This window comes from Phaseolus vulgaris, chromosome 6 (assembly GCF_000499845.2).
Source record: "Phaseolus vulgaris cultivar G19833 chromosome 6, P. vulgaris v2.0, whole genome shotgun sequence".
NCBI classification, from domain to species: domain Eukaryota; kingdom Viridiplantae; phylum Streptophyta; class Magnoliopsida; order Fabales; family Fabaceae; genus Phaseolus; species Phaseolus vulgaris.
Genome location: NC_023754.2, coordinates 334,632 through 358,645, shown reverse-complemented (window position 1 = coordinate 358,645; position 24,014 = coordinate 334,632). Strand labels below are relative to the sequence as shown.

The 24,014-nt window shown below is 32.7% G+C and overlaps 2 protein-coding genes across 2 annotated transcripts; one reads left to right on the top strand and one right to left on the bottom strand.

The window, feature by feature from the left end:
* Positions 1-2,608: 2,608 nt before the first annotated feature.
* LOC137830909 (DCD domain-containing protein NRP-A-like) lies at positions 2,609-5,140 on the bottom strand. Its single transcript, XM_068638309.1, has 5 exons — positions 4,173-5,140; positions 3,811-3,911; positions 3,557-3,640; positions 3,148-3,258; positions 2,609-2,929 (listed from the first exon to the last, which is right to left on the bottom strand). Exons 1-5 carry the CDS (start codon positions 4,888-4,890, stop codon positions 2,858-2,860), a joined length of 1,086 nt encoding a protein of 361 aa, XP_068494410.1. The 5' UTR covers positions 4,891-5,140; the 3' UTR covers positions 2,609-2,857.
* A 2,531-nt stretch (positions 5,141-7,671) lies between these two features.
* LOC137832957 (uncharacterized) lies at positions 7,672-8,412 on the top strand. Its single transcript, XM_068641361.1, has 2 exons — positions 7,672-7,750; positions 7,856-8,412. The coding sequence occupies exons 1-2, from the start codon at positions 7,672-7,674 to the stop codon at positions 8,410-8,412; spliced, it is 636 nt and encodes a 211-aa protein (XP_068497462.1).
* Positions 8,413-24,014: the final 15,602 nt, after the last annotated feature.

The window sequence follows — 24,014 nt, the reverse complement described above, 5'->3', positions numbered from 1 at the left end:
CGAAATAAAATACTAATTTCTAAAACGGACAATAGTGATTAATAGTTATCATCATATTCAAATTCATAATTAAACACCAACAACCAACCAGTATGTGTTGTCTTGGCCTTGGGTTCAGAATTTTGGATTACCAAACCCCACCTTCATGTTGTTGGATGAGTTGGTGACCTTGAAATGAGCAAGCCAATTACTCTATTCACAGAGAGTTCACGTCACCGCTAACCACACAATAATATATTCAAATACTCATTTAAATTAAAAAAAAAAGTATTTCTCAATTTAAATATATTTGTAAATGCAAGTGAAATATAACACGTATTTTAAAATTTATCATTATCTATCATGAAATTTTTTTATTTGATGTACACTGCTTTTTATTTATTTTTAATAATATTTTAAAGTTATAGTACAAAATTTACATAAAGAATACTGCTATAAAAAGATTAAAAAAATAAAAATATAGTGAAAAAAATAAAATATAAAAGAAATTATTAAATAGTGGAAATAAGAGACTCTTAGGTAGATTAAAAAAGCATGCCTACATTTTATGTAAAATGATACTATATAATCAAACTTTTTTTATTACAATACAATTTAATATGAAATAAATAATATCTATAATTATCTTATTTTATATAATAAATAAAATTACATAAAATAAACAATAATGATAATAATATATACTTTTATTTATACAAAATATAAACTGGTACAGTGAAAAATATATATACGGACTGAATTAAATTTATCTAAGAGAAGAAGTAGATGACGTTTGGATATTTTATTACTTTAGTTAAAAAATTTATAAATAAAAAATTTAACTGTTCAATAAAATTACTATTTCTTTAAAATATACTTTTCCTATTTTTTCTTTAGTTTTATTAGAGATGCGTTTATCCCTTTCAATATTCGAATTTGTAGTAAAGATGAAAACATAATTAACCTATCGGTCAGATTTGTATTTAGAGTTTTTTTCTTCTTGTATAATTAGAATAATTTTAGTTGAAATGAAAGTAATCACCTACTTCTAATAGTTGCAACATTGGTGATCATTATTTTTTTTAAATTTAGGCGCCAAAATCACAAAGGATTATCAAATAATTCTAAACCACAATTTATCCCTAATATCCATAAATCTTTATATAAAATGTAATTTTATATATATATATATATATATATATATATATATATATAATTTATTATACTATCGAGTTGGCGAACGCATGAGACATACTTCCAACACTTCTCATTAAGCCTCTCTCAAATAATAAGAAAAACTTAAAAATATTATTAAACATCAATAATTATCAAGAAATATTTGAGTTTTTTTAACAAGTGGCATAATAATTACCAAACATAAAAGTTTTTTTTTAAGAAAAAGAACATTTGAATTATCCATAAAATAAAAAAAAAATCCAACATTATCATTATAAAAAGAGGTGAATTTTCTAAAATAAAAATAATTAAATTTTAATTTTAAACTAATATTTTTTACTTAAACTGATTTGAGTATTAAATTAAAATTGTAGATACTCTAACAAAAAAAAGCAAAGAAAAATAACCTAAAAGAACCAAAAAAATTTAGATTGGACATAATAAAATTGATATCAGTCAGCCTGTTATCATGAACTCTATTTAATTATCAGTCTCTATTTTTAATGGAAAAATTACAATGATGATATATGCAAATTAAAGTTTTATTTGATTATCATGTGAGATTCATCGTGGAGTTGATAAGGGAAGATTTTGATTATTAATAAAGATTTTCTTCAATTATTTTCTAAATGAAAATCCATCTCTGCAATAACATTTATGAAATGATCTTGTTTAGTTTATTTATGCTGGAAGTTTCATATATAGTTTACTTAGTCTATGAAGAGATTGTGGTCCAATTCTTTGGTCAAATTAGAGGAACATGCTTACATTTTAGTTTATTCAATTGTTAGGTTTAAGGCAATGCCAGGTCATCCCATGACACTGCTGATGTAGCACTTTTGCCTAACATTTTAATCATTCCACATTTTAAATAAATTTCACTTCCCCAAGACATCAAAGTGTAATAAGCTTGATATTCTCATAAACAGATTATTTGATATTTTAGTATTTAATTAATTTTCATTTCAATAGAATTTATAAATATCTTCTCTCTTCAACATTTTCATGAGCTAATACTTGTATTAAATATAGGAAACTCATAAAAATAATTGCTTATGTAAATAACTTTTTTCTATTTAAACAACCCAAAATTATACTCTAAAATAATATTTATTGATAAACACCATACATGGTATAATTAAACAACCTATGCTCTAACAATCCCAAAATTAACCACATAGCATTTTCCATAAATAAAATCTCCTCTGCAAATGGAGAACAGTTAAACCAGTGCCTCAGATTCACTATATATTAATTAACTTGGTGGTTAATGTAGTAGTTAATCAGTTTGCACAGGAAGACTATTCATAGAATAAAAAGATTCATATTGAACATGAACCTAATAAGAACAGTCACAGTACAAGGAACAAGATTAGTTTGTGACTAAAGGAAACAATCATTATTCAGCAGTTACTGCATAAATTTATAACATGCAGATAATTTTGCACAAAGATAAGCATAAGCAAAGTTAGTTCAATTTTATGGTATACTTTTTATGCGATGTTCATATACTCCCATAACAACAAAAAATGGGCAGCAACCAGGCATATCAGCCTCTATACAAATAGCCTTATACTTATATAATACATAATAAATATATAATTGCTGAATATTCATTGTCTTAAAGTATCTTCTTATATGAGTCCAAGAGTTCAATGTTCTTGTAACTTCTCTTCTTGTATAATCTGTATTATCCACCCTTCTATGCAGGAATGGCCTTGAAAATATCATCGAAACTGTTCTGGTCTGCAAATATATCCAGGAGAGACAGTGCCTGAAATAATTAAACAAAAATACAATTTAGTTTTTACACTTAAACAAGAAGTAAATACATGTTTGATTTCGAGTCAGATCAAGTCAAATACGGATTTACAATTTACATTCAAATTGAGTTTATTTGAAAGTTTCTATTTTCATGTTTTGAAAGATACATCTAAGATCTTAGATCTCAAACTAAACACATATTAATATATTCAAGGAATTGATGCTTACCTCAGGCACACTCAACTCAAGACGAAACTTAGGACCATCATAGTGATGAAGAATTGGTCTGAAGGAATCCTCCTCCAGTGGCTCACAAACTTTCCTAGTAATCACTTGAACCTGTAACCATCATGTATGGAAAATTCATAAGATTTAGCAAAACCAAGTAATATAGTTAGAGTTTAATTGCTACTTTCACTACTGTGAATTGATCAGAAATCATCTTTAAATAACTTTTTAAGATAATTGTTTTGAAACTCAATAAACTTACATGGATAACAAATCATATACATTGATTGAATGATCTTGTAAGACTTTACTTTTACATTAGGAGTATATTTTAATTAAATTTATGTAATCAGTTTAAGCATAAGTTGTGCATAACAATGAATTAGATTGGCAATGAGATGATAAATACCTGAGCAGGAAAACGAGATTCACCAGGGCACTTCTTGTCCTCCCAAGCTGTTGGATCAATATTGGTTCCTCCAAAACTTGCAGCCTGAACAAACCCCACCAAACATTTATTATTGTTGTCACTCTTAGTATGAAACATGGCTGCTATTAGTAAAAGTGATGGCCTAATTCATGACTCGATTTCCAAAAAATTGAAGCATTTTCATGAAATTGAAGTGAAGCCACAAACTAAACAAGGAAAGTATACACACATACCTCGAAGATACCATGGAGTTGGTGAGTGGAGTAGTTGTACAGAAAAAGGGGCAACCCTGGAGTTATTGTTCTAACTGAATCTCTATATCGTGGAGGCAGACCTGCAAAGCACAAAAGAAAAGAAAATCATCAACAAAACCGATTTAGAATCAGAAAGGAAGAAGAGACAGAAACAAATGAAGTATTTGATTTAGGGTGAAAAGAGTGTCTTTCTCTGAGAAAATTATGATCGATGTCTCAGTCAATTCCTCAAAAGATTTCAATTTATTGTTGATGTAAAATATAGAGAGCCAGGGCTTAGATTAAAGTAACAGTAAGATTTGTTAAAGAGAGGAAAAGAGAAAAGGAGAGAGGGGACTCACCAAAGATCTGTCTTTTGAGATTCTCTGCCATGGTATCGTTGTTGCAAACAAAGATGTATCCTCCAATGGTTTCATTCTTAGGCAGAGACTCTGCTGGTGGCAGTGTTTTGAATTTTTTCTCAGTAGCAGTCTTAGTGGCATCAGTGTTAGTGTTGTTGTCCCCATACTTTTTGTTGTTACTGTTGATGTTGTTCTTCTTTGAACTTTTGGGTGTGTGAAACTGATCTTCAGCCTTGAAGAAAGTCTTGTAGCCCTTGAGATTGGTGTTGAGGTTGCTGTTGAGGTGGTGGTTGTTGTTGTTGTTAAGGTTAAGATAAGGAGAGGAAGGGGTGCTGGAATAGATTCCCTTGTTGAAGCCTCCAAGAGTGTTGTTGTTAAGGTTAGGATAGGAGGAGGAGGAGGTTGTGGTGGTGTTGGAATAGATTCCTCCCTTGTTGAAGCCTCCAACTCCAAAATTGTTGTTGTTTTGAGGCATAGAGAAAAGGGTTCCATTGGAATTGGTTATGTTCCACCCATCATTGAAATCATGAGACTTTGAGGAGTTGTTGTTGTTGTTGATGAAATCAGAAGCATTCACATCAAAGTTCCTCCTCTGATCAGGCCTCTTGGAGCTGTAGTTGTTGCTCCAAATGGAAAAATCATTGAGAGACAGATTGGACAAACCAGATTCAACCCTCAACTGGTCACTGAATTTCCAAAAATCATTGTTGTTGTCCATAGTGAGTCACACACCCCAGCAAAGAGACACAGCAAAGAGAGAAGATAAAGAAGAATGAATGAAGAAGCAAGTGTTTTTGGTTGGAAAAGAGAGAAGAGAGAGAGGTGTTAAATAAAGATTGATGAAAGGAGTGAAGTTTCTAGGAAATTTAACAAATGGGGTAGGCCATTATTTTTTGCGCGTGTAATTGTCAAAGTCTGATTTTGATACAAGGAATTTTATATACAAGGTTAGAATACCCTTTTAATTTCTTCTATAGTGAAATTTTTAGTCTTCAAATATTAAGTGTAACTGCTTTTACCCTTTTTCATGATATTAATTTATTGGTTTTGTTTATAATTAATGATATATTTACTTTTTTAACTATGTTTCTTAATTAATGAGAAAAAAGTGTAACAGAATATAACTACATAAAAAGAAAAAGTATATGAAAATCATATGTAATTGATTATAACAACTAATTATATACATATATATTAAATAATAATTTTATATTAATATATTAATAAAAATATATTTGGTTTATTTATTAAATAATTTATTTAACCAAAATAAATAAATTATATTGAGACATCATTTCTACTTTTTAGCGAATAATGTTCCAACGATATTTTATAGATAAAAAAAAATATAAAATATGTGTTAGAAAAAAATAGTATAATTCAAAGGATTATTTATTAACATTAATATATGATGTTAACAAAGATTAAAGTAAAAGTAAAAAAGTAAAAAGATATAGAAAAACAAATTGAACGATCAATCTTATTATTAATTAATAGTTGTTATATATGTCATAAAGAAAAGTTAATTTAATAGAAAACAATTAAATAATAGTATGTAGTGTGTTATATATTTAAGTAATCTCATTAGTTTTGTTTGGTTGGTTGGATGGGAAGTGACGCTTAGCATGAAAGAAAAAGTAAGTTTGACGAGGCAAAGCGCGTTTAGAAAAGAAGATAGAGAGAGCGATATGTGTGTGTGTGGTTTGATTTTTTTTGTAGGCTTTTCTAGAAGTTGCAGTTGAGTTTCTGGTTCAACTCAGGTCCCACCTATGACTTTCTATGCAATCCATTTACTTTCTAATTTTTCATTTTATTTCTAAATCTTAAATTAGGAATCATATTTACCTTTGGTTAAACACTGATTTTTTGGATTTTATATTTTTAATAAGTTAGGATGCATAAAGTAGAAGATACAGAATCAAACCATGTTTTGTGTAAATTTTATTTGAATATTTTTTTAAATTTTTATGAGAAAAGACGAATTATTTTTATTAAATATTATATTACTCATGCGATCATACGGATATGTAAAATCGTTGAACAAAAGTTGTTTATTTATCAAACGACACATTTGAAATAATGAACACTAGGTTTAAGATGATGTATTCAGTTATACAGATACATAATATAAACTACAGAATTATATTAAATAAGTTGTACAAACAAAATGGAACTAAATATATTTACTTTTAATAAAATGATTAGCATGGTAGTGGAAATAACAAAAACAAAACAAAAAGACCTAAAAATCAGGGCTTAAAACTTGAAATAGAGTACATGATGTAAAAAAAAATAAAGCAAACCGACGGACCCACATCCAAATTTCATTAATCCATTTTAGCCATCGGTCCGGGCCGACTCGGCTCGATATCAGTCTAGGCCAATTTGGCTCGACATCAGTCGGGGTCAATTCGGCTTGATATCTGTCCGGATCGACTTAGTTTGACATCAGTTGGACTGATTGGGCTCAACAACGGCTTGGACCAACTCAGCTCGACATCGACCTAGGCTGATTGGACTCGACAACGACCTAAGCCGACTCAGCTCGACATTTGCTTGGGCCGACTCCACTCGACTTGGCCCAGACCGACTCAACTCGACTTGGGCCCAATCTGACTCGTCTCAGCATGAGTTCGAACCGACTTAGCTCATCATGGGCCTAGATTGACTCGACTCAACCTGGGACTGGGCCAAGTCAAAATCCAACCCAAAATCCGGATAATAAAAAAATGTCTCTAATTTATATCTAATCCACATCGAATTAAATGTATTAAACTTAAAATCCAAAATATATGGATTTGGATTTGAGATAAATCCATTTAAATGGATTAAAAGTAGTATGAATTTGAATAATTAAGAATTGGATATGCCAATTTGAATTTTTTGTCCACCCTTAACAAGCAAGCATGCGTAAAACATATCAGATGTTGCATCCAACCTACCAAAACCAAAATATAGTGAGAAAAACAATCGCACACCTTCTACAACATTTTGTATGCATCTCCACTCATTTAAAATATCAACGTATAAGCTTCATAACAAACTGAAACACAAAGTCTCTCTGTTGAACATGCTCTCTCATATGAAATAAATTTCTCAAGCATGCTGCCAATTTTTATTCAGGCTCAAGAAAAAAAGATGGTGTACCAAAACTTGGTTATTTAAACCAGCAAAACTACAAGAAATACTGGTAGCATTAAATTCAAAGTCGTCATCAGTTTTATTTTAAGATTTGAATAGCCAATAATTATTATCTTTAATTCTAGTTTTGAATGTCATTTATACTATGATTTTAAATGTAATTTATAGTATAGGTTTTATGAGAGAGAAGGTAGAACATGAGAAGTCCATTGTAATACTATTTAGAGAGATTGTATTCTTATTTGAAAAATCATTTGAAAAGTAGCAGTGAAATAAAAATTATATTCTCTGTTCACAAATTGGTATTAGAGTTATGACCAGCATGACCAATAATATGTCCTTGCCTCGACTAACAAAGATGGTCAATTATGACAATTGGAGCATCCAAATGAAAGTCCTTCTTGGATCTCAAGATTCATGGGAGGTGGTTCAAGAAGGTTTTGAAGAACAAGAAAATATCATTGGTTATTCGACGGCCCAAAACACAAAGTGTTGAAAGAGACATGATTGAAAGATAAGGCAACTTTGTACATGTTGTATAGAGGTGTTGATGAGACAATTTTTTAGAAGATTGAATCACATCATTGATGGTGCATCCAATTCAAAGGAAGCATGGGACATCTTGGAAAAGATGTTCAAGGGTGCAATCCGAGTTAAACAAATGCGTCTTCAAACTTTACGAAGGGAGTTGGAGGCCATGAAGATGAAGGATTCAAAAGATGTATCTAGTTACATCACTTGTGTGCAAAAGGTAGTCAATCAACTTAGACGCAATGGAGAAACTCTCACGAATGCAAGGGTCGTGGAGAAAATTCTTCGGTCATTGACAAATGACTTTGAAAATGTTGTATGTGCAATTGAGGAGTCAAGAAACTTGGAAGAGATGACGATTGATGATCTCTTGGGTTCTCTTGAAGCACATGAACAACGAAAGAAGAAGAAGAAGAAACAAGAAGTCTTGGATGAAGCCTTACAAACAAAGATGACCATCAAGGAAGAAAAAGTGATGTACGCGCAACATAACCGAGGAAGAGGACGTGGAGGTTGTGGTCATGGAAACAACAATGAAGAGAGGGGACAAATGAACCAACAAAACTGACATGGACAAGGTCGTGGTCGTTCACATCATTCAAATGTTGAATGTTACAATTGCGGAAAATATGGACACTATGCAAAAGAGTGCTATGTCAAGAAGAAAGTGGAAGAAAATAAAAATTTAGCGGAGGAAAATGAGACAAAAGAGGAAGGAATTCTCATGATGGCCCCATGAAGGCATCATTATGGATAGTGACATGGTATGGTATCTAGACACTGGTGCTAGTAATCATATGTGTGGGCACAAACATCTCTTTCTTGATATACAAGAGATAGAAGATGAACATGTGTCTTTAGGAGACTCAACAAAGGTTGCCATCAAAGGCTGAGGGAAAAGTATGTTTTTCTCAAAAGGGTGGAAAACAAGGTACAATGAAGGATTTTTATTATGTACCTGATTTGAAGAATAATATTATTAGTATGAGACAATTATTGGAGAAAGGTTATTCGGTTTTCATGAAAGACCAGATTTTGTACTTGAAGGACAAAAATGGACGAGTGCTTGCAAACGTGGAGATGACGAAAAATCGAATGTTCAAACTCAACTTAAAGAATACCTTGTCTGAGAAGTCCCTTTGTGATGACAAAATTGAGCTTGAAGGTTTAAGGGAAAAATCAAATAGCTTGGAAGAATTGTGCAATTTACTAAATAATGAAAAGCACAATCTTCTAAACGAAAGGAGTGTCTTGGTATCTCAATTGGAGAATGTTGAAGCAAAATTTGATAAACTGGAAAGAAGGTTTACAAAATTAGAAGAAAAATATGTTGATATGGAGATAGAAAAAAAAAAGTAGAGTCAATCAAGTTGAAGAACTCCATTTGTTACTTTTGGCACAAAAAGAAAAGGTAAATGAATTACAATCCAAATTAGAAGCCCATTATAATTTTACAAATGCACTTGAAGCTATCAAGAAGCTAAGGGCAAAACCAAAGGTCAATGATAAGTATCTTCCATATTTTTTTTTATTGTTGATGAAATTGTAAGAAATAATACATTAGACAATCTGATTAGGGGGTACAATAAAGTTCTTTGTGACCATAAGAAAAGGATATATGGTTTAATCATTATGTTCCAAACTCATTGAAGCCAGAGTCTTTCTTAAATCCTTTTAATTCAAAGGGTGAAAGTGTAGAAGATTTTGTTTGGAAAATTAAGAGTAATTCAATTCAAAATTCTACATGGGGTTGCTACAGTGAAGAAGACTAAAGTTGCTTCTAATCCAGAACAGGATGGTGGCTATTGGGAAATTGGAAATGTGGGTGATGACAATCAATCATCTGAATGAAGAACATGAAATGTTTGAGTTTAAGGGAGGAATTTATTAACATTAAACTTAAAGTCGTCATCAGTTTTATTTTGAAATTTGAATAGTAAATAATTATTATCTTTAATTCTAATTTTAAATGTCATTTATACTATGATTTTAAATGTAATTTATAATATAGATTTTATGAGAGAGGAAGTAAAATTTGATAAGTCTATTATTGTTAGAGAGATTGTATTCTCAATTGAAAAATAACAATGAAATAAAAGTTATATTCTCTATTTTCAAATACCCTTTGGAATAGAAAATGAGAAGACCAAAAGAGGATGCAACTTGATAACAACAACACAGCATAACCAAGCGCCGAATGTTCTAATGAGAAAACAGAAACCAAAAAAGAAATGCTGAAGGAATGAATTGTAACAGATAACAAAAGGTGAAGAGCTAAGGGCCTTTCTTTTCTTTCACGTTTTTTCCTCAGCTAGATCTCCTCGTATGTGGGAAAAGAGTGAAAATTCAGAGAGTCAGAAAGGGGTGCTGCAGTTTTTTTGCATATGGTGTGTGTGCAGTCCGTGAAAGGATACAGTGCATAAAACAAAAAGTGAAAAGTGTGGAGATGTGTTACGTAAGAGTGAGGGGGAGTGAAAAAGATTATGGTTTGTGAGGGCGTGCAAAGAGTGAGCGGAGGTATTTTTATTTTGTCTTGATAATGATAAAAAAACTTGGACCTCATTCGTGAATGGGCTTGGCCCAAACATATATTTTTAGAAGATGTATTTATTGAAACAAAAGAATAAATTTTCTTGGTGTTCTACAAGTTTCTAACATAATTCCTACTTTATCATTCCATCAATACTAAAAATAGTAATAAAAATCAAGTGAAAAAAATTAGATTTAAATTTAAATTAAGAAAAATGAATTCAAAATTAAATTAAAATGAACACCAAAAACAAGTTTTAGATAATTAGATTTAAATTTAAAGAAAAATGTATTCAAGTTAAATTAAATTGAGCACCAAAAATGACTTATGAAACATCCAAAGATCATTAGAAATCAATTTCAAAACACAAAGGTTGAGTTTAGAAACTCTTTGATGTGTTAGACCATTTGATGCAACTCTTTTGTGTAGTCAAGAATAAAAAAGTCATTAAGCTAGAGACTTGATCAAGGCTTTAGGTCTAATTGGGCTTGTTTGGGCATTCAGTAAGGTATTTGGGCCTAGGTTCAACTTAGAAGAAGATCAATTTAGAAGATTTTGGAAGTATCAAGAATAAGACCTCTATTTATCAAAATTATACATAGTCGTTAAGGAATTTATTTTAGGCCTTGTATTTTTGTGAGTCACATGGAAGGTGTGACTTGTTGCTACTTCTTCTCATAAGCCCTACACTTCTATACAAACCTCCCTTTTATGTTCTTATTTAAATCTACTCTAAAGAAATTACAAAAAGAGACATCAATTGATGCTCATCTCCTTATGCTTGTGCCCTTTTCTTTAGTAATCCTCTGAGGCATGGTGGATGATGAAATCATAAGTTGGCCTTGGGCCTCATATTGGGCTTGGGCTTGGGCCTAATTTTAAGAAGACTAATAGGAAGAACTTAAAATGCTTTGGACCTTGTCCATTCCTCCTATTGATGATATCTTCTTTTGCTTGTTGAGATGACCCTTCAAAGTTGACATCCATGGACATCTTTTTATGGATTTGGGTTGTATTAGTTAGTGTCAAGCTAAGGTAAATAACCGACTTGGGTGCCAAGTTAGTGCTTGCTTAAGGCTAGGTTGTGCCACTTGACACCCTCTCAACGAAGAGGATTTGAAGCTTGGGCTGCAAACTACCTTTACCACATCTCAACTTGTGAGTGGAAAGGATTTTGAGAAACTTGTTCCACAAGCTAGGGTTAGGGTTAAGGTTTGAGGTTTCTCTTGGAAGCTTCTTAGTCTATAAATAAGAGCCTCTTGTACATGTAATTTAAAAACCTTGATTTGAGTAATGAAATTCTATCCAAATTATTGCAAAATTTCTATTTGTTTAGGTTATCTCTAGAGTAGTCTTCTTCAAGACATATTAGATTCCTACTAAGTGTTGGCCTAACCTCACTCTAGAAATTATAACTCAAATTTCCATCTCTCGTTATCATATAAACTGTGTTTCCTCCATGATTTCCATTGCCTTCAACACCATTCAAAGAAATTCAAACTAAAAAATATTACTAAAAACTATTACTAAAAAAAGGTCTAGCTAGGTCAAGTTAGTTTTAGGTAAGTTAGGTTAGGTTGGACCTAGAGGTTAGGCTGGGATTAAGTTCAGTTGAATCCAAGTTAGTATGAGTTACGAAAGTTGAACCCATCTTAGTGTGGGCCAAGTCGGGTTCAAGTCAGATTGGGTCGGTCCGAACCTAGGTTAACTTAAGTCCGACTGGGACAACCCTATTATAAACTAGATTCGACAAGGTTGAGATGACGTTAGGTTGGTTTTGTCTAGTTCGAGCTCAAGCCGCAAATTTGTTAGCTATCGTTTAACTGTCAAGTTAAAAAGATTCCAACTTAGTCTCTTTTATAATCTTCTTTTCCTTGCAAAAAATCAGATTCAAACTATGCCTTATCATATTGTTTTACAATTATCAGATGTTTTGTTTCTTGTTTCAGATTATTAAGGAGATATCTTCATTCCCAATCAGTCTCAAATTTTATTCTTGCTTCTATTCCAGATATATTGTTTCCAACTTTTCTTCAAATTTGCACATTGATTGTAATTGATTCGAACATTGTTGTGAGAGATATTACAAAATATTTTCCTGAATAATATCTTCAAAGTATATTTGCTCTATTTTTAAAGAGTTTTGCATAGGATTTTTAATTGTAGGATTTTAAAAGAATATCCACTATAAGAAAATAACAATTTAGTCATCGAATTCAACGACAAAAAATGAGTGGTCGCAATTTCGACCGAAATAGCCACTGAATACCATTAGTCTAAAAAAAACTAGAAATTATATAAAACTACTACCAGCAAATATTGTTGAAATACTTATCATCCAAGATTAGTTGTTGAAATTCTTATTATCCAAGGTTATTTTGGTGAGTTTTTAAAATAAATTTTGAAATTTTAGAAAACTTATTTGTAATGTACAGTTACACTTTCAAAATTTTAGAGAATTTAGTTATAAGATATATTAAAACTATATAGTTTTTAATTATTTATTTATAAATAGATTTAATTATATTTATTTAATGAAGTTTGAAAAATCTAGAGGGCTTTATTGAGGTTCTACAATAAATATTTGGAATTTAACGAAGGTTAAAAAAACCTCCGTTATTTGGCTGAGGTTTTAGAATATACCTTTGGAATTTAATGAAGTTTAAAAAATCTCCATTATTTTGCTGAGGTTTTAAAATAAACATCTGAAATTCAGCAATGGTTAAAAACCTATGTTATTTTGTTGAGGTTTTAGAATAAACATTTTAAATTTAATGAAGGTTAAACAAACCTCCGTTATTTTGTTGAAGTTTTAGAATAAACCTTTGGAATTTAACGAAGGTTAAAAAAACCTCAGTTATTTTTATGCAGTTTTAAAATAAACCTTCGGAATTTAACGAAGATTAAAAAAACCTTCGTTATTTTGTTGAGGTTTTAGAATAAAATTTGGAACTTAACAAAGGTTAAAAAAAGCTTAGTTAATTAAATAAATTCCTAGGGAACCTCTGCTATATAACCTTCATTAAAACTCTTTTTTCTTGTAGTGATATTTGTATAGTTTTTCAATTTTTGCAGTGATCACATTATACATATATATATACATATATATATATATACATATATATATATATACATATATATATACATATATACATATATATATACATATATACATATATATATATATAAAAGAAAGGATATTTTTAGAAACCAATATAGTGTTTACATGGATTTTGTTACATATTTTCTCCTGATTTTGATTGTGAAATTGATATGGATTTAAATTATCTTTATGTGGAAATTATTTTTCATCTCATTATGATAAAAAGTACAACTATGAGATGCAATGTGAGTCATATTTGCAACAACCTTCACAATTTTATGAGCATCCTTTGCAGCATAATGAGCCCTATTTCCAACAACCTCTACAACTTTATTTGCCATATTGTCAACAATACTATCATGATGAATATGAGTAAAGTCAAGACCCTAAACAATTTGTGCAACCTGACATTACTCCTAGTTTTGAAAAAACAATGTTTAGAGGAGTATGTGAGGCAATTGATTGTTAATATAATGAAATCTCAACAAAGAATAGACGCTGGTTTTATAGGATTAGGAGAGCTAGTTGGTCAATTGGCTCGATAGGTTGAAGATTTTGCTAAACAAAAGTTGAATTCACTTCATGATTCTAATTTAAATTTTTATTCAGGCTATACTTGTGAATATGATACATCTATTGATATATCTATTGATATTAATTTTGTCATACCCTAGTTTCCATTTCATTTGTAGGTATAAACCCTTATCCAAGTATAGACTCTTACACAAAAATTCATCATAACAATTATGGATGAACCATCTAACGCTAATGATTTTGTTGATGAACATAATGTTGACCTTGTTCATATTTTTTTAGATACTCTTGAAGTGCATATCGCTGCTCAAGTTAAGGAGAATTTTGTTGATACATGTGTAGGCGAAGGCACTAATTTAAATGGAATGTTTAACCTTGAAGCGTATACCATTCCAATAGCATCTATCACTGCCCTAGACACTATAAAATAACTAGTCCAGAATAATTATATTTTTTGTATTGAGGATGATGATTTACTTTAATTTTCAGGGGATTTATGTTGTGATTCATCTGTGCAACACTTGTGTTGAAATAAATAAGTTTTTAACTTTTCATCAAGAAGATTTTGATACAAGTTCTGATATTAACTGATGTGAGTTGATTTTAAAATTGCACATTTTTATGGATTACTCTTTTGTTTATGATATTTGGATTAGCAGAATATGGTGAGAAACTCAAAGAAGATTCTCACTGGACACGAACTTAACCAAGTGGTTAAGTAAGTGTGAATGTTCACTTCTAAAAGGCAAAGATAAAAACACAATTATATGGTGTGATGATGATGAGGTGCAGAATTAAAGAACATAAAATGAAACAAGAAATGGAAAATATGACCAAATGGAAAAGAAAAAAATGAAGAGATAAGAGATGCTTATGGAGTAAGGAATCGTGCCACTTGGAGGGGGAGGAGACTCCAAGATGAGTGGTGAAGAGCCGCCACTTGAAGTGCACAAACACCCAAGAACTTTTAGAGAACAAAGCTCACTAAACATTTAAGCAAAGTTTCTTTTCTATTCAATTTCAATGTCTCAAATACATGAGGCATGATGAGAATCAAAAAGATGTTATCAATAGAAGAAATGGACAAGGGCCAAAGCATTTAAAGTTCTTCTTATTAGTCTTTGCAAAAGATGAGGCCCAAGCCCAAAGCCCAAGCCCAAGAAGCCCAAGTCCAAACCATGAGGGGCAAGGCCAAGCATTAAATAAAAGAGCATCATTTGAATGACTCTTGTAGGAGGTGTGGATATTAAACAAATAGGTGTGAATGTATTAGAGAGAGTCACATTGTCCATGTGACTTAGTAGGGAGGTGTAGGTGTAGTTTTTAGGAGGTGTCATAGTAGAAAAAGGTCACACCTCCCATGTGACTTGTTTTTTGTGGGAATTTCAAATGAGTTTCATTTGAATTTTCCCACCTATTTTTCAGCACCTCTTAGGCTATAAATAAGGTGCTTGCCTTTGTAAAATTCAGATTTGGAAATTAGAAGTAGAGAAACTATACTCAAGTTTAGAGAGAAATTGTGAGTCTTGTTGTCTTCTTCTTCCTTTGCCTTATCTTGTGTGCCAATGGTGAGCTTCAAGTGGCGGCAACCTTTCACTTATCTTGGAACAAGACTCCAAGTGGCGTGAATGCAGTTCCAAAGTCTCAAATCCAGCAAGCTTCATTCCATAAGTGTTCATTCTTTCATCTCTTGCAATTTCAATCGGTAGTTTCCAATGTTTAGTGTTCTTCATCCTTTTTCACCGTTTAAATTTGTGTTTCCTAGCTTAGTCTTCAATTTTTGTTCGGTGCAGTAGTTATATCTTTCAATTCTGTTCGGTTTTCAATTGTTGTTCTTCAATTCTTGTTGCTTGATTCCATTTGACAATATATGGACTTCCATGTGAGCTTGGTTCGGTGCAAAGTCTTGGTGAGTTCTTGAATTAGAACATTGATCCAATTCTAAGTAAGGTGCCAATTCATGACCAACTCAAGTTGTTCCTAAGAATGTCAAAGAATCATGTATTCTTGTTATTGCATTCTCATCATGTGGTATCTAGAGTTTAGGTTTTGTGTTGCTTAATTTTTGAGTTGTGCTGCACTTTATTTTCAAGAGCTCTTTAATTCAAGTTGTTTACCATTTTGTTTTTAGGCTGTATTTTGAGTTTCCTTGCTGTTTTTCTTTTGTTACACCAAGTGTTTGTGAAAAGGATTATGACACTCATTATTCATATGAGTTTGGCTGCTTTTTGGAAAGGCATTCTCCTTCCTTAAGCTAACCTTAAGCTTCCTTTCACTTGTTGTTATATCTTGTGATATGTCTTTTAATTTTGCAATCATGTCAAGTTTTGTCTTAGTCATGTTATTCCATAATTGTCATTACTTCTTGTAGTACTTTTATTGCTTTGATTGTTTCTTGCTTTGATTTACTCTATGTTTTTGAGTTTATTGCTTGATCCTTTGTGCATTTTCATTTTTAGATTTGAGTTCATGCTTGTATTTTCTTTCTATACAAGTTCCTTTACACACATTCCATTATGTCTTTGCTAGTTCATCATACTGTTTTTCATTCCTAAATAGGTTACTCTGTTTTCTTACAAACGTGCTACAGTTTTCAATTTACTGCAGTTAATTGGCTCACTTGAAATTTGTGAAAATTTGGATTTACATTCTTCAAAGTGTTACAAAAGCATAGCAAAAAGCAGTACTCAAAAATTCCAAGTACACAAAAAATGATAAATAAAATACGAAAAGTGTACAATACTGCCGAAAAGAATACGGTAATTGGGCAGCAATTTTGAAAAATTTATTTCTCTCATTTGGCTTACTGTTTTTACTTCATTCCAGTGCCATTATTGAGTTAAGACATTGAAGTTTCTGTGGTTAATTTTTCACATTCCAGTTCGCTTTCAATCATTCCAGTTAAATCTGTAAACATAGCACAGTTTGCATACAACATTTTTTTCTTGTAGTTCTGTTTTTGTTTCTTAAATCTACTCTAATACTTTTCTCTAGGACTCTTTTGGTGTGCCTTCTTTATTCATTGAGTTCCTTATTTTCTTGCTTGTCTTTCATTCATATTCTTTTCCAGTTTGTCATATATTGTTTTCTGTTTTGGTTTAGCTTTTCTTGCTTATACCTTTTCTTGCTTGTCTTTTTGTTCTTCTAAAGTTTTGTGGAGACTTTTTCATAAGTGAGTGTGGTTTGCTTTGACTTTTTTCATTTGAAGCTCCTCCATTCCACCAGAAAGGCTTGATTGAGGACATAATACTTTCTTGGAATGGTTTGAGTACTTTCTTTTGGCATTTTCCAGCAACCTATATCTCACTTTATTTTGCTAACAAGTTTCTTTAATTGTTTGTTTCTGTTTTTTGTACTTTTTGATCATGGCTCATTTTTCTAGTGGAGAATCCTCCAAACCTTGCTCACCTCAAAAGGCAACTCTCTTTGAAGATTTAAAGAATGCTAGACAATCAAATGCTCAATATCTTGATGTGATAAGACAAATGGAGGCAAGGCTCCAAAGCTTGGAGTTAAGCCGTGAGGAAGTCCATCAAAACCGGGAGAGAAGACCTCATCCTCCTCTTCGGCATTCTTCAAGGCACTCTCATTCTTCTCATGGATATTATGAAGACAATGCACGACCAAGGCACCATCACCATGAAGAGAGGCGCCAACATGTGGCTGGCCCTTATTCACCTAATGTAAAACTTCCTAGCTTTAGTGGTGAAAGTGATCCTAATGTGTACTTAGGATGGGAGGCTAAGGTTGAGCAAATTTTTGATGTAAATGGGGTTCGAGATGAGCATAGGGTTAGATTAGCATCTTTAGAATTCTTAGACTATGCCATGCAATGGTGGCATCAATATCTCATGGACATTGACCTACACAAGAGACCGCCCGTGGTCTCTTGGGACGATTTGAAAGCTTGTTTACGCGCTAGATTCGTACCCCCACACTTTAGGAAAGACCTATTGTTGAAACTCCAACGGTTTCATCAAGGCACGCTAAGTGTGGATGATTACTTTAAACAATTAGACACGCTTTTAATTCGAGTTCATATGGATGAGAGTGAGGAAGCTAAGATAGCTCGGTTTGTGAGTGGCCTTCGAAGGGATATTCAAGACGTGGTAGAGTTACAAGAATATTCTTCTTTGGAAGATGTGGTTCACCTTGCTAGTAAAATTGAAAATCAACTTGCAAGGAAAAATGCTTTCAAAAATTCTTCTAACGATAACTACTACCACTCTTCTTGGAAAAATAAAAATAGCTCTTTCTCAAATATCCCTTCTAAGGACTCTACTTTCAAACCTAGAGATTCTAAGCCTTCCACTTCCACTTCTAGGCCTAAATCACCACCTAAATCGTCTAGTAAGAAGTGTTTTAAATGCTTAAGCTATGGACATATTGCTTCTAATTGCCCTTCTAAGTGAACTATGTATATGCATGATGGGGTAGATGGTAGTGAGCATAAGTCCGAATCTTCTAGACATTCCTCACCTTCTAGATCCCCAAGTGAGAGTGAGAGTGAAAGCCCACATGAGGGTGACCTATTAGTAATAAGACGCATGCTTGGACAAGTTTTAAAACCTTTTGATGAAACTCAAAGAGAAAATATTTTTCATTCAAGGTGTCTTATTAATGATAGGGTATGCTCTTTGATTGTGGATGGGGGGAGTTGTGCTAATGTGGCAAGCACAAGAGTGGTAGACAAACTTGGATTACCTACCATCTCTCATGCCAAGCCCTACAAGTTACAATGGTTAAGTGAGGTAGGTGAGATAGTTGTTAACAAGCAAGTCCTCATTACATTTTCTATTGGTAAATATAAAGATGAGGTCTTGTGTGATGTTGTCCCAATGGAAGCCACACATGTTCTTTTAGGTAGGCCATGGCAATTTGATAGAAAAGTTTTTCATGATGGCTTTACCAACAAAATGTCTTTTAACTTCCATGGGCACAAATTCATTCTTAAGTCTCTCTCTCCAAAGGAAGTTCATGAGGACCAAGTTAAAATGAGAGAAAAGAGAGAGAAAGAAAATGATATAAAAAATTCCAAGAGAAGCCTTCTCATGTCCACACAACAAGTTAAAAAGGTAATAGTTACTCAAAAGCCTATTTTTTTAGCTATTCCTAGGACTATTGAATGTGAGTCGGCTAAAGATAGTCCCACATGTTTGGACAATTAGGTAAAAGAATATGAAGATATGTTTCAAGATCCTCCTAAAGGCTTACCACCTCTAAGAGGGATTGAACACCAAATAGACTTCATGCCCGGGGTTTCTTTACCAAATAGCCCTGCATATAGGACCAATCCCAAAGAAACTAAAAGAGAAAATGAAAAAACAAATGAAGTACATGATAAACCGAGTCATAATACCTTCTCAACTAATTCAATTTTTTTGACTCGTGCTACGCCTACAAGGTATCCTTCTTCTTTGTCTTGTTCATTCCCCAAGGTTCCTACTTATACACCATATTGGATGAAGAATGTTAAGGATGATTTTTTCATACCTTCTAGTTATCCAAATAATATCATTTCTAAACAATCTTTTCCAACATGGGCTATGTATAGGACATCTTTTTCTGAACTCCCAACATTTCAACGTACTAAGTCATGTTTGCCTATTTCTTGTATTCTCTTATCTAATTGCAATCTGACTTTGTTTTATGCAGGAGTACTGAATTCGTGGACGAATTCTCTCCAACTTGGGGAGTATGATGAGAATCAAAAAGATGTTATCAATAGAAGAAATGGACAAGGGCCAAAGCATTTAAAGTTCTTCTTATTAGTCTTTGCAAAAGATGAGGCCCAAGCCCAAAGCCCAAGCCCAAGAAGCCCAAGTCCAAACCATGAGGGGCAAGGCCAAGCATTAAATAAAAGAGCATCATTTGAATGACTCTTGTAGGAGGTGTGGATATTAAACAAATAGGTGTGAATGTATTAGAGAGAGTCACATTGTCCATGTGACTTAGTAGGGAGGTGTAGGTGTAGTTTTTAGGAGGTGTCATAGTAGAAAAATGTCACACCTCCCATGTGACTTGTTTTTGGTGGGAATTTCAAATGAGTTTCATTTGAATTTTCCCACCTATTTTTCAGCACCTCTTAGGCTATAAATAAGGTGCTTGCCTTTGTAAAATTCAGATTTGGAAATTAGAAGTAGAGAAACTATACTCAAGTTTAGAGAGAAATTGTGAGTCTTGTTGTCTTCTTCTTCCTTTGCTTTATCTTGTGTGCCAATGGTGAGCTTCAAGTGGCGGCAACCTTTCACTTATCTTGGAACAAGACTCCAAGTGGCGTGAATGCAGTTCCAAAGTCTCAAATCCAGCAAGCTTCATTCCATAAGTGTTCATTCTTTCATCTCTTGCAATTTCAATCGGTAGTTTCCAATGTTTAGTGTTCTTCATCCTTTTTCACCGTTTAAATTTGTGTTTCCTAGCTTAGTCTTCAATTTTTGTTCGGTGCAGTAGTTATATCTTTCAATTCTGTTCGGTTTTCAATTGTTGTTCTTCATTTCTTGTTGCTTGATTCCATTTGACAATATATGGACTTCCATGTGAGCTTTGGTTCGGTGCAAAGTCTTGGTGAGTTCTTGAATTAGAAAATTGATCGAATTCTAAGTAAAGTGCCAATTCATGACCAACTCAAGTTGTTCCTAAGAATGTCAAAGAATCATGTATTCTTGTTATTGCATTCTCATCAAGGCAAGACACTCTATTTATAGTAGAGAGTGTCTTAGAGAACAAGATACAGGGATATGAGTGTCTTATGTTTCATCTGTCTCACTCTTATGTATTTTGATTAGCATGTTAACATTATGTTCTTTGGTTGAAATTGATGTCCATATAAAAGTCATTTATATCAATTCCTCGCATATAAAATTATTAAGAATGTTCCCTAAATATTGATCCCTCGCATATTTATAAGAACAACTTATAATAAAGCATAAACGTTAATAGCAATTAACATTTCAAGTCTATTCCTTGTTGAACAAGATGCTTTGATGTCTCCAAATCCTAGTGGAAAGCTTGAAGACCTTGCTGCTGTTGTGTGTGTGTGTCTAGTTGTTTGAAACTTGTTAATTTACTCCTTAAGTTGATCCAAGCTCAATTGAATCTTTAACATTTTGAAAAAATGGATTTTCTAAAAGGAAGTGAAATTTCAACAGGTTGAAATTTCGATTTAACAGGTTGTTTGACACTTAGTGGATTTTAAGCTTTGTCTTTGCCTTTGCTGTCAAACAACAGGTTGAAATTTCGTTTTAACAGGTTGTTTGACACTTAGTAGATTTCAAAATGATTTAGAAAAGCTTTGTCTTTGCTTTTGCTATCAAACAAATTTTTAACATGTTAAAATTTCGAAACAATAGGTTATTTGACACTTAGTGATTTTGAATGTTGTCAAATAACATTCAATCGGTTATTTCAAAAATCAACCGACTGTTTTGCTGAAAACCTTAACATAATGTTGTTAGGTGGTTTTTCTGTTTTAAATGATTCCAACTGCTTTTGGGCTTTTGTTGTTACTGTTTTAACCATTTTGATTGAAAGATAAAAAGGTGGTTTTACGCTCCTATGCATTAACTAAGAAAGAGATCAATCAAAAATAGTTTTCTCAGAGCTTTTGGATCATCTCAAGTGTGGAATAGGATTGGGTCTTGTATTCTGATATGTGATCTTGTGGTTTATCCATGTGTTTTCTATTCCCTTCCTTCTTAATAATTGTATTTATGTACTGGTGTTGCCAAGAAGTGATATGAGTTGTATTGAACATAGACACTTTTAAACTCTTGAACACAACATTATATGAGAATGAAAACAACAATTCAAGGATCAAAGAGTGCTTAAACAAAGAAAACGAAATTACATCAACAAAATAACAAGCTGAAAACAGAAATGGAATCAAGGAAGCTTAAGGAGTCATCAATGGAGACATAGCCTTCCAAAATGATGATCCAAACTCAATAAGAGTGTTATCTCCTTGTAAACTTCCATGGAACAAGATATTACACACAATTGAATTAAAAACAGAAGTTACCGAACAGAAAAATGAAGAACAGCACAAGGAACACAAGAACAATTGGTGGAAAGGAGAAGAACACCAAAGATATGATAAACTACCGAATGAAATTGCAAAAGAAGATGAAAGGAATGACACTTATGGAATGAAGCTCGGCTGGAATGAGAATTTGGAACTGCATCATGCCACTTGGAGTCCTTGTTCCAAGATAAGTGAAGGGAAGCCGCCAGTTGAAGCTCTCCAATGGCACACAAGATAAGGCTATGGAAGAAGGAGAAACCAAAACTCACAATTCTCTCTCAATTTGAGTAGAGTTTCTCTATATCCAATTTCCAATTCTGAATTTTACAAGAGCCCACACCTCTATTTATAGTGTGAGGGTGCTGAAAAATAGGTGGGAAAATTCAAATGAAACTCATTTGAAATTCCCACCAAAAACAAGTCACATGGGAGGTGTGACCTTTTCCTACTATGACACCTCCTAAAAACTACACATACACCTACTCTCCTAAGTCACATGGACAATGTGACTTTATTTTACATATTCACACTCCTTTATTTAATATCCACACATCCTACAACTATACAAGAGTAATTCAAATGATGCTATTTTATTTAATGCTTGGCCTTGCCCCTCATGGTTTGGACTTGGGCTTGGGCCTTCTCGGGCTTGGGCTTTGGGCTTGGGCCTAATCTTTTGCAAAGACTAATAAGAAGAACTTTAAATGCTTTGGCCCTTGTCCATTTCTTCTATTGATAACATCTTTTTGATTCTCATCATACATGATATGAGTTGGATTGAACATAGACACTTTTAAACTCTTGAACACAACATTATATGAGAATGAAAACAACAATTCAAGGATCAAAGAGTGCTTAAACAATGAAAACGAAATTACATCAACAAAACAACAAGCTGAAAACAGAAATGGAATCAAGGAAGCTTAAGGAGTCATCAATGGAGACATAGCCTTCCAAAATGATGATCCAAACTCAATAAGAGTGTTATCTCCTTGTGAACATCCATAGAATAAGACATTAAACACAATTGAATTAAAAACAGAAAGGTACCGAACAAAAAATGAAGAACAACACAAGGAATACAAAACCAATCGGTTGAAAAGATGAAGAACACTAAAGAAAAGCTAACTACCGAATGAAATTGCAAAAGAAGATGAAAGGAATGACACTTATGGAATGAAGCTCGGCTGGAATGAGAATTTGGAACTGCATCACGCCACTTGGAGTCCTTGTTCCAAGATAAGTGAAAAGAAGCCGCTAGTTGAAGCTCTCCAATGGCACACAAGATAAGGCTATGGAAGAAGGAGAAACCAAAACTCACAATTCTCTCTCAATTTGACTAGAGTTTCTCTATATCCAATTTCTAATTCTCAATTTTACAAGAGCCCACATCTCTATTTATAGTGTGAGGGTGCTGAAAAATAGGTGGGAAAATTCAAATAAAACTCATTTGAAATTCCCACCAAAAGCAAGTCACATGGGAGGTGTGACCTTTTTCTACTATGACACCTCCTAAAAACTACACCTACACCTACTCTCCTAAGTCACATGGACAATGTGACTTTATTTTACATATTCACACTCCTTTATTTAATATCCACAGCTCCTACAACTATACAAGAGTAATTCAAATGATGCTATTTTATTTAATGCTTGGCCTTGCCCCTCATGGTTTGGACTTGGGCTTGGGCCTTCTTGGGCTTGGGCTTTGGGCTTGGGCCTCATCTTTTGCAAAGACTAATAAGAAGACCTTTAAATGCTTTGGCCCTTGTCCATTTCTTCTATTGATAACATCTTTTTTATTCTCATCAAGAAGTGTTGTGTGTTCTTGAGGAGATCAAGATCAACATTCTTGGAGTGGTGTGTGGTTAAAAAGAGGGTGAATGGACTTTGTGGGATTCAAAGTCACCTCTTTATGGTTGTGTAAGTTGTAATCTGTGATTGATTACATAGTGAATTCTCAGTGGTTTCTGAGGACTGGAT

Coding starts and splice junctions, on each gene's coding strand:
- LOC137830909 (XM_068638309.1), bottom strand. CDS start 4,890: ATGGACAACAACAATGATTTTTGGAAATTCAGTGACCAGTTGAGGGTT. Junction 3,912..4,172: donor TCTCAAAAGACAGATCTTTG/GTGAGTCCCCTC, acceptor TGTGCTTTGCAG/GTCTGCCTCCACGATATAGA. Junction 3,641..3,810: donor AACTCCATGGTATCTTCGAG/GTATGTGTGTAT, acceptor GGGTTTGTTCAG/GCTGCAAGTTTTGGAGGAAC.
- LOC137832957 (XM_068641361.1), top strand. CDS start 7,672: ATGGTCAATTATGACAATTGGAGCATCCAAATGAAAGTCCTTCTTGGA. Junction 7,751..7,855: donor ATGGGAGGTGGTTCAAGAAG/GTTTTGAAGAAC, acceptor CATGTTGTATAG/AGGTGTTGATGAGACAATTT.